General features: G+C 39.6%; 1 protein-coding gene across 1 annotated transcript in view; it reads right to left on the reverse strand.

Moving 5' to 3' along the window:
• The window catches only part of LOC308103024 (pleckstrin homology domain-containing family G member 3-like), a 79,468-nt gene extending 70,536 nt beyond the window's left edge, over positions 1 to 8,932 (reverse strand). Inside the window, exons 1-2 of the mRNA XM_080452876.1 lie at positions 8,794 to 8,932; positions 26 to 74 (exon numbers count right to left, since the gene is read on the reverse strand). Of these exons, the coding sequence (XP_080309002.1) occupies positions 26 to 74 (49 nt within the window). The 5' untranslated portion in view covers positions 8,794 to 8,932. The remainder of the gene's footprint in view (positions 1 to 25; positions 75 to 8,793) is intronic.
• Between the last annotated feature and the right edge of the window lie 2,514 nt (positions 8,933 to 11,446).

Genomic DNA, 11,446 nt, shown 5'->3' on the forward strand with positions numbered 1-11,446 from the left:
TCTGTGCGTCTGTGTGGGGTCTTACCTTCATCCATGGGTCCTTCATTTAAAGGGTTGACAGATCCTTCAGGCATCTGCGGACATGGACAGAAGAAGAACACACATCAACATCTTGTAGATCTGCTGTTTTAGGTGGGACACTACTCCTCTCAAATACAGTCGACTCATAGACAATTACAGTTCAGGCATTTAGCAGACGCTCTTATCCAGAGCGACTTAAAAGTGCGAGGAAAAAAAGCTGAACAAACATGATTTTTTTTTAAATAAGCTAAATGATCCCATAAATAGAGTGCAGAGAAAACAATGTAGTGCCTCAAAGAAACTAGAATCCCAAGTAAATAATGAACCTATAGCGTCTGTCTAAACCGTTGTTTCTCAAAGTGGGGTCCCAGTGGTCCTTGGGGGGGAGGGGGGGGGTTCCAGGGGGTCCCCAGCAAAATATGTTAATATAGCATCATTATCATTTTAACCACTTTAACCTTCTATAGTTTGGCGATCTACAAGCTCATAGCGCGGCGCTTGTAGATCTGCTATTTTTGAAAATGTGTGAATATTTGTGTTTTTTTTTTTTTTATATATAATATTTTCTAAAGCGAACATTTGTAACTCAAATCTTTGCTTCTGGGGGTCCCTGGAACAAGATATTTTGACATGGGGGTCCGCGGCCAAATACATATAATTGTGGGGGTCCTTGACATGAAAAAGTTTGAGAACCACCATGCTGTCTAAATAACATTCTATACATTTGAAACTATGGGATACCAGGTAAATAATGAACAAACGATTAGATCTGTCTAACATGCTGTCTAAACTAAATAACATTCAAACAAGTGACAAAAACATATGCACAGTAAGGCAGCATCTTTAAAAATGAGGTAGGAGTGGACAATAGAGCCATATGTTTGATTTAGTGTCTATCGTTGCGTAATCATATCGTGGAATTTTCTAAATGTTTTATATCATGAATCATGATCTACAATGTGAACTGAATCACAATCCTTTGTCTAAATTAACACCATAAAGCAATTACTAAGTTAGATGTCTAAAATCGTCGCCGTCAGGTAGAAACCTTTTCAGGTAACAGTGTTACCTGAAAAGGTAACACCATCAGGAGATGGAAAAAAGAACCTGTGTTCAAATGTAGTTATTATTTAGTCACAAGGGCTTGAGGCTGCGGACCCCCATTTCAATATTTTTTTCCAGAGAGTGCAGGGACCACCAGAAGCAAAGATTTGAGTTAAAAAAAATTCGCTTTAATAATATATATACTCACATTTTTACGATTTTCAAAAATAGCTACAAGCTCATAGCGCGGCACGAAGTGACGCGCTATGAGCTTGTAGATCTGCTATTTTTGAATAGCTGACATCTAAAATGAGACAGATGCTTTCCCGGTTTTAATGGGTTAAAGCGATCAACACTTTGATCAGCATGTTATAAATGGAAAGGTTTAATAGTACCTATAATAATAGTACACCTGGACGCACAGCATGGAAGGAATGCAGACAGACAGACAGACAGACAGACAGACAGACAGACAGACAGACAGACAGACAGACAGACAGACAGACAGACAGACAGACAGACAGACAGACAGACAGACAGACAGGACAGACAGACAGAATACCACACACAGGCCATAGTGTTGTAATCGTCGTGCTGGCATGCAGGGCCGGCCTATCAGAGCTGTTCTAACAGCATCTACATCAAGTTTAAGATCAAGGAATGTTCAGAGTCTAGAGCTCAAACAACGTGTCGAGAATCCATTTTCTGTTTATTAAAGAGCTGGAGAGACAGGGGAGACCCCCTGTTACTGAGCAAACACAATGTGTAGAGCTTTACTCTTTTAATATTTTTAGTTTTTGTTTTAATCCAAAACGTATGACTTACTCTACCTGTAAGCTGTAACCCATATCCCACCCGACACATTACAGGGGTCCCCGGGTTCTAAGTCAGGATTGGTGGTCCCTGCTTCACAATCAGTTGAACCCCCCCTAATTAAAGGGCTATCAAAATATTGGCTTAGGAATGCGACAAAAACAAATAAATCTCGATTAATTCAAGGCTTCATGGGGTGTGTAATTGATTAGAAAATAAGTCATTTTTGAGGTGAACTACTCCTTAAATGCTGTCTGGGGGGGTGAAGGTGAACACAAAAGGTCAGAGTAGAGGTGAAGATGACCCCGGAAGTGGTTTAAAGTAAAGTGACATTCTCCTTTAATTAATCAAAGATAAAGTCAATGGGCCTACTGCCAAAACAAATTAAGTTACTATGCATTTAATTCTAGGCTCATACCGTGTTTCTGTCACGTCAAAACCTTGCATGTCCAAAACCGTTCCTTTTTTAAATTAAAAAAATTTAAATAGTGAAAATAGCAGATCTACAAGCGCACAACGGGTCGCGGTTGTGCGCCTGTAGATCTGCTATTTTCACTACTTTTTGTGCGACACTCTTGTATGATGAAGTTGGGCGTGAATTAGAAGAAAACATAAGTTTAAATAATGGAGTTGCGATGGAGTCGTACATCCTACAACCGTCTCAGATCACATCAGAGCTTTGGTGTGAAGCTGTGAAATAAGGTCGCCCAGAATAAACAGGAAGCGATGTCCTATACTTCCTGAGCAACAGCTTGAACACAGGAAGTGGAAGGTGAACCACATCCTCTAGACTAGATCATAGATATAGAGACCTCATTGGCCTCTGCAGTTCGTTGGAGCAACTGTTATCGCGGCCGCCATTTTAAGAGTAGGCAAGCTGACACTCAAAGTGACTACTGGCCAATCACAGCGCTCGCGGCGCGTTGACTACTGGCCAATCACAGCGCGTAGACTACTGGCCGATCACATCGCGTCTAACTGACTTTTGCTGCGCGGCTGCCTCTTACGAAAAGACCCGCCCCCACCTGCCTCTGATTGGCCTACCGAACGCCCCCTCTGTGACACACGCGGAAGCTTGCCCACTCTAAAATGGCGCCCGAGATACCAATGCCTCAGAGCCGAAGGAGGCGCCTACCTTTATATGTCTATGCTCTAGATGGGGTCAGCGATGCGAGTCCAACCATCATGTGCTGAAGGATGGGAGTGATTTACAAGATAACAACTTTTTCTTATGATGGCTGCTTAGCAAAACTGCATGGATCCTGCAGCAATGGTTCTAAAAGTGCGGTCCAGGGACCCCCGTGGGTCCTTGAGGGGGTTGCAGGGGGTCCCCAGAAAAAACTAGTTTATAAAGCATCAAAATCTGTTTAGGCTATTTGAAAATAGGCAATAGCCGATCTAAAAATCACAACACAGCGTGCCGCAATGCAACCTTGAAAGCTTGTAGATCTGCTATTTTGGAATTATTTTGGGAAAATCTTGAAACATTTTGAACAAATTAGATTTTTGATTAAGAGTTTTTTCACAAATATTGTATGGGGGGTCACTGGCACAACATATTTTCAGTTGGGGGTCCGTGGCCAAATACATATCAATTTGGGGGTCCTCGACATGAAAATGTTTAATGTTAAATGTTTTACCTGACACATTTTTTTTAAATCTACACTAAACTGTAAAAACCAAATGGACCCATTTGTACACTCTCTCTCAGAGTTACATTAACACTAAGGATTTGACAGGGTGCTCTGGGTTCAGATTACCCAGCAGGCCTTGGGGTCAGTTCTTCTGCTCTGGACTCAATCTAATTGTGTGTGACTGCTGCAGGTGAACTTAACCGATTTAGTGCACAGTTCAAAAGTTTAAATGGCCATTTGGCGCACACACACACACACACACACACACACACACACACACACACACACACACACACACACACACACACACACACACACACACACACACACACACACACACACACACACACACACACACACACACACACACACACACACACACAGAGTCCCCCGGTGCTAAGACGTTTTGTCTTCAGAGTAAATGGGAGTGGATAGTGTGTGATGTCATCAGAGGAAGGAGATAAATGTGTTTAGATCAAAACAGCGTATATAGGTCTGGACTGTTCTGTTAGACCTTTAATAAGGAGGGGCTTTAACCCATTGAGACCTGAAGCCGATTCTACATGTCTCCTAAATCTCAACAGTTTTCTGAAAAACGTATGTTTCTATATCAGTGGGGCTCAATCTTTTTCATGTCAAGGACCCCCAAAATTATATGTATCTGGCCGCGGACCCCCATCAAAATATTTTGTTCCAGGGACCCCCAGAAGCAAAGATTTGAGTTAAAAATGTTCGCTTTAAAAATATATTATGTTCAAAGATTTGCACACATTTTCATGATTTTTCAAAAATAGCAGATATGCAAGCTCGTAGCGCGGCACTCGGTGCCGCGCTATGAGCTTGTATATCTGCTATTTTTGAATAGCCCAAAGTGTAAAATAATGCTTTTTAGCTCAAATCTAAAAATGACACAGTTCCAGGTATTAATGGGTTAATAGGGGGTGGTGCAGGGGTTAAAGTACCTGCCCACCACTGCGGAGTCTGGGGGTTAGAATCCACGGTGCATCTGGCTTGGCCGAGTGTCTCTATACTGTACTTATGTGAACACCAGTGGTCGAGTGGTTGAGCTCACAATGCTTGTAGATCTGCTATTGTCTTTATTTAACCTTGAAGGTTAAACTTGAAGCATATAGTATAGCGTCTCTATTCTGGGGGAGGACATCCAGCTAAAAACATTACCAATCTACAAGACACGTTGTGAGCTGCACCGGTCAACTAGGTACATAAGGTACATAAGTGGTTAAAAAAAAAGGGGGTGAGGGGAAAAAGTAATTTTCCCCTCAAAAATGCGTTTTTCCACTCTTTTTTTATAATCAATTCAATTGATTAATTTGGTTAACTGTTGCTCTCCTGGAGATGCTTTTATTCAAAGGTGGTTTTACAGTACAAATACAATTGGGTGTTGGCTTCGGGAATAGAACCCTTACCCCTGGCAGGGCTCAAGGGCACGTGGTTGAACTGGAGTGGACATTGAACCAATGCAACACTATTCAATCTCCTCCAGTCAATACTTAGTAAACTTGACCTTTGGCTCTGTACTTGGTCTGCTCTTTTTCCCCCTCTATACCAAATCTCTTTGCCGAAAATAGCTGATCTACAAGCTCACTTGTAGATCTGCTATTGTTGGCAAAAGTTCTCCTCAGAATAGGGATGCTGGGGTTCAAGTGGTTAATGTAAAAAAAAAAACACACACACACATATATATATATATATATATCCTATCACATAAAGATTTGGCGGCCCCCCCTGTAGTAACCCTGAGGACCCCCTGTTGTAGACTATCTGTGGTTTAGATATGAATGACCAGACAACTGTCTCATCCAACATGGCGCGTGTCATATTCCTTTATCTGCTTCCTGTGAGACTCCTCACAGAGGACCATGACCATTCCCTGTCTCACAGGAAGTGAGTCAGACTGCTGCCAGGGCTTTCCCAACACAAGAGCTTATTTTAGCACATTTTACAATGTTTGATAAGGTCGCTGTCAGGCACAAACCTTGTATCTCTCTCAGCTCAACATCTTATGTCTCTTTCACGAACGAACAGTGGTGGAAAAAGTACTACAAATTTTACTTAAGTAAAAGTATTAATACTGCAATATAGAAATACTTTGTTACAAGTAAAAATTCTGGAATTCAAAATGTACTTGAGTAAAAGTACAAAAGTATTGGCATCAAAATGTACTTAAAGTACCAAAAGTAAAAGTACTCATTATGCAGAATGTCCCATTTCAAGTTTTCAAAATGTATACAAATCTTTTGAAAATAGCAGATCTGGAGCCCTGAGAGAGTTCCAGGTGGTCCCCAGCAACGACACAAATCTTGTATGGGGGTCCCTGGCACAAAGCAAATTCAGATGGGGGGGGTCCGCTGCCAAATACATCATATTAATTTGGGGGTCCTTGACATAAAAATGTTTGAGAAACACTGCATTGGAACACAGGTTATTTATTTTATTTCCTGAAAAGTAACAGTTTTGGACTAAATTAATGCCTTGCGAGGCGTTGTGAGCTTGTAGATCGTCTATTTTCACCATTTTAAAATGATAATTTATGAACGTAACAGCTTTTGGACATACAAGGTTTTCACAGCCAGTGCATCTGTGTGACTTTAGAGTTCTTTGGCTATTTTTGAAAAGTCTTGAAAAAAATGTTTTAGATTTTTTTCAAAAAACGGTTAGGATTTAGATTTTTTTAAAGAATGGCCTCAGGTCTTAATGGGCTAATGGTCCACGTGGGACCGCCACCACAGAGGGTCTATTTTTAACCCTCCTTCTACAGAAAGCTCAGCTCTGATTGGACACATTCAACTACTAAAGGGTTTGAATTCTATTGGTTTGGAGTTGGGATTGGTTCCTGGACACACGCCGTATTAGGACATTTTAACAGCCTCTATTACTGAATTGCATTGGTTCTCAAAGTGGGGTCCGGGGACCCCCAGGGGTCCGTGGAGGGGGTACCAGGGGGTCCCCAGCTAAATTAGTCAATATAGTGTCACAAATCATTTTAACCCATTGATACCTGGAACGCATCTGTGTCACTTTAGATTTCTTTAGGCTATTCAAAAATAGCAGATATACAAGCTCATAGCGCGGCACCGAGTGCCGCGCTATGAACTTGTAGATCTGCTATTTTTGAAAAATCGAGGGGAAAAAAATTGGGTTTTTTTTAAAAAAAAAATTAGGATTTAGAAGACATTTCTAGAATCTTCTCAGGTCTTAATGGGTTAACCACTTAATCCATATTTTATACTTTGGCTATTTAAAAATAGCAGATCTACAAGCTTATGAGCTTGTGCAAATCTCTGAAAATGTATATATTTTAAAGCCAAAAAAAATCAAGTCTTTGCTTCTGGGGGTCCCTGGAATGGGGGAGTTTGAGAACCACTGGCCTATCTATCTCTCCATCCATCGTAATGGGATTATTCCACTGTCACCACTGTCACCACTGTCTGTCTGTCTGTCTGTCTGTCTGTCTGTCTGTCTGTCTGTCTGTCTGTCTGTCAGTCCGTCCTACAGAGAGAAACACCATTACCAGTATTAACTAATAGTTCCTGTCTGTCTCTTCCCAGCGGATCTCGAGGAACCGTCTGACCGGTCGACTTCACTCTCTGCGTGTGTGTGTGTCACAGAGGGACTGTGTGTGTGTGGGGGGGGGGGGGGGGGGGATAACCAGCTGTTATGGAGAGAACATCTAGAAACCCACACATCTCTAATCTGTCTGCCTGAGTGCCCTTTTATGCCCATGTATGGAGATCCCTGATGTCATCAATCAATTTGATGTCATAGTAATGACCTCATAGACTACTATACATGCACTAGATATACGCTGACAGTGGGTACAACGGGTACAGCGGGCACTACATAAGCAGCAGGGCATGGCGTCCTAATGGGCATCACATTAACAGTCTCCATCTCACAGCCAATCAGGAAGCACCCTCAGCCAGGTGACACCCAATCACAGAGGAAGTGGGTGTGCCCCATTATTCCTAAAAACATGCACATCACACCACAGTGATGTCATCACAGCACAGTGATGTCGTCACACCACAGTGATGTCATCACAGCACAGTGATGTCGTCACACCACAGTGATGTCATCACAGCACAGTGATGTCATCACACCACAGTGATGTCATCACACCGCAGTGATGTCATCACACCACAGTGATGACAATACAATTATTTTTACAACTTTAGTTACTAGTTACTTTGCATATTTAGATTATTACTATAAAGACATACATTAACCACTTTGGCTATTCAAAAATAGTTGATGTTTAAGCTCACAAGGTCGCGCGATCACGACGCCTTGTGAGCTTGTAGATCGGCTATTTTCTAAAATAGTTTGACACATTTTGAAACATTTGAGTACTTTTACTTAAATCCATCTACACATGAAGTTCTGTTGTTTTGTGTTTTTTAAAACCATGATTTCACTGTAACATAAAGTCATTAAAATCAGCCCCATCTTTACCAGCCTCAGCGTTAAAGTGATGAACACTTCAACAGCTACATTTACTAATTGTAATCCAATATGATTGTGAAATGGAATTCTGCATAATGACTGCTTTTATGGTAGGTAACTGTAATGCCAACAATGCACTTTTAAGAAAGAAAATCAATTTTCAAAATTTTCAAATGCAAGACTTTGACTTGTATTACATGTCTGCAAAAGTGCAAATGTATTTAAAAAAATCTTCTTGAAAATAGCAGATCTACAAGCTCACAATGCATCACATCACAATGCATTGTGAGCTTGTAGATCTGCTATTTTCAAGAAGAGGTTAATGTATGTTTTGTAATAATAATCCAAATCTACAAAGTAAGTATTCAAATAATTGTAGTGGAGTAAAAGTACAATATTTGGATTCCAGATGTAGTGGAGTAGAAGTAAAAGTATTGGAAATTGGAAATACTCAAGTAAGTAAAAAATACCACAAAATTGTACAGTAATTAGGTAAATGTACTTAAGTTACTTTCCACCACTGTTCAAAACTAATCAAGCAAAACCAAATCAGAGCCTGCTTGTCGCATCACTTTCTGTCAGGTTCATTTAAAAGCCTGATTTATATACTTGTTTTTGCACTGAAAACAGACGATCTACAAGCCCATCTACACAAAGCTCACAACGCGTCACCCTGCGACTTGTTGTGACCTTGTAGATCTGCTATTTTCAAGTGCTCTAAAAGACCTAACCGGCACGCAAACCAAGCCAAAAGTCAGTCAAAAGAAAAGGTAAAGTTGATGTGATCTCACAGCAGGAGTCTGAAGAAGACACTCACCTCCTTATAGAAGAACTTCTATCTCCTCCTGCATTCACACTGTGGTCTGCTTAGTGCTTTATATGGTTAATATCTCCAGATGTTCATCTATAAATCATAAAAGTTATGAACCCGGCGCGTGAATAATCCACTTTTCCGTTTGAACGCTTTTTCTCATCTGACGAGCTGTTGCGAGAACTAGAGGAGGGAGGCAACGGCGTGTTACACCGAACTCTGTGACCCGTCACAATCTGTGACCCATCCACTTCCAAAGAAACAATGTGGAGCAAAAAAACAACTATTTTTTTATTATTATTAATCGACTAGATTGACGTGAAAAACAATTTGTGTCTCACGTATAACAAAACTTAGAGAAAAATGCAAGAGATTCGTAAAAACGACTTCCGGGGTGACGGAAATATATGGGTCACCGTTGTTGTTGTGACACACTAGTGAAAATCCACGCCCCTTCAGTGTCTCTCCGTAACAATCCAAAAAGTCGCTTCTTTAAAAATAAGAAAAACTAATACAATGAATTAAAGGAATGACACGTGCTTCCCTGTCGAGTTTATAACATATATATATGTTAATATTAAATAATATTAATATTAAACATATATAAGCTCGTTGTTATTGTTGTAGGAAGACAGTGGTGTGTCGATGAAGCATTTTTCAAACTGTCTCTAGAAGTAGGCCTACTGAACTCTGGGAAGTGAAGTCATATTATACTGTAGTGTACAGTGGTGGGGAAAATACTCAAATGTTTTACTTAAGTAAAAGTATCAATACCACAATGTAGAAACACTCCGTTACAAGTAAAGTCCGGTATTCAAAATGTACAAAAGTATCAAATCAAAATGTACTTATAAAGTACCAAAAGTAAAAGTACTCATTATGCAGAATGTCCCATTTCACAAATCTTTTGAAAATAGCAGATCTACAAGCTCACAACGCGTCGCGATCTTGTAGATCTGCTATTTTCAAATGGCCAAAGTATATATGAGGCTAAAGTATGCATGTTTTGCAATAATAATCCAAATCTAAAAAAGTAATAGTAACTAAAGTTTTCAAATAATTGTAGTGGCGTAAAAGTACAATATTTGCCTTTAGAGATGTAGTGGAGTAGAAGTAAAATTATTGAAAATAATTCCAGTAAAGTAAAAATACCTGAACATCGTACTTATAAGCACAGTACTTGAGTAAGTATACTTATTTTGTTTCCACCACCGACTGTAACTGTTATGTGGACTGGACTTACTACAAATACACATACATATAAATAAAAAAAAGATAATACGTATTTGTAAAACATTGGCCAAATTGTCAAATAATATAAGAAAGAGGCAAAACATTGTGAATTTTCACAATATTTGCTGTTTGCACAATGTAGCTGATCTACAAGCTCACAGCTGTGAGCTTGTAGATCTGCCATTTTCACAATATTTATCTGTGGAAGTGGAACCGAGTCAAGGTAAATGTAATGCCTCAACTCTTACAATTCCACATGCTTGTTGGGATTGGGGGGGGGGCCTCACTCAGTTCAAATATGATTATTTTGGGGGGTCCTCAGTTCAAATGTGATTATTTTGGGGGTCCTCATTTCAAATATGATTATTTTGGGGGTCCTCATTTCAAATATGATTATTTTGGGGGGTCGCGGCCTGAAAAGGTTGAGAAGCACTGCCCTACTTCATCATACAAGAGCGTCACACACAAGTTGTGAAAATATCCGATCTACACAACGCGTTGAGAGCTTGTAGGTCTGCTATTCAGACAATTTGTACTTCTTCTTTTTTTTTTAAAGGAACAATTTTAGACATAAAAGGTTTCCACCAGCAATGATATCTCTCTCACTCACTCACTCACTCACTCTCTCTCACTCTCACTCTCACTCTCTCTCTCTCTCTCTCTCTCTCTCTCTCTCTCTCTCTCACACACACACACACACACACACACACAGTATTGTATTAGGCCCTAAAGGTATAAGTGAAGTGACCCAGCCAACCAGAGGAATGACAACTATTTACTTAAGTAAAAGTATCAATACCACAATGTAGAAACACTCCGTTACAAGTAAAAGTCCGGTATTCAAAATGTACTTGAGTAAAAGTACAAAAGTATCAAATCAAAATGTACTTATAAAGTACCAAAAGTAAAAGTACTCATTATGCAGAATGTCCCATTTCACAAATCTTTTGAAAATAGCAGATCTACAAGCTCACAACGCGTCGCGATCTTGTAGATCTGCTATTTTCAAATGGCCAAAGTATATATGAGGCTAAAGTATGCATGTTTTGCAATAATAATCCAAATCTAAAAAAGTAATAGTAACTAAAGTTTTCAAATAATTGTAGTGGCGTAAAAGTACAATATTTGCCTTTAGAGATGTAGTGGAGTAGAAGTAAAATTATTGAAAATAATTCCAGTAAAGTAAAAATACCTGAACATCGTACTTATAAGCACAGTACTTGAGTAAGTATACTTATTTTGTTTCCACCACCGACTGTAACTGTTATGTGGACTGGACTTACTACAAATACACATACATATAAATAAAAAAAAGATAATACGTATTTGTAAAACATTGGCCAAATTGTCAAATAATATAAGAAAGAGGCAAAACATTGTGAATTTTCACAATATTTGCTGTTTGCACAATGTAGCTGATCTACAA

The sequence above is a fragment of the Gymnoscopelus braueri genome (genome assembly GCF_963280865.1).
Source record: "Gymnoscopelus braueri genome assembly, chromosome: 16".
Taxonomy (NCBI): Eukaryota; Metazoa; Chordata; class Actinopteri; order Myctophiformes; family Myctophidae; genus Gymnoscopelus; species Gymnoscopelus braueri.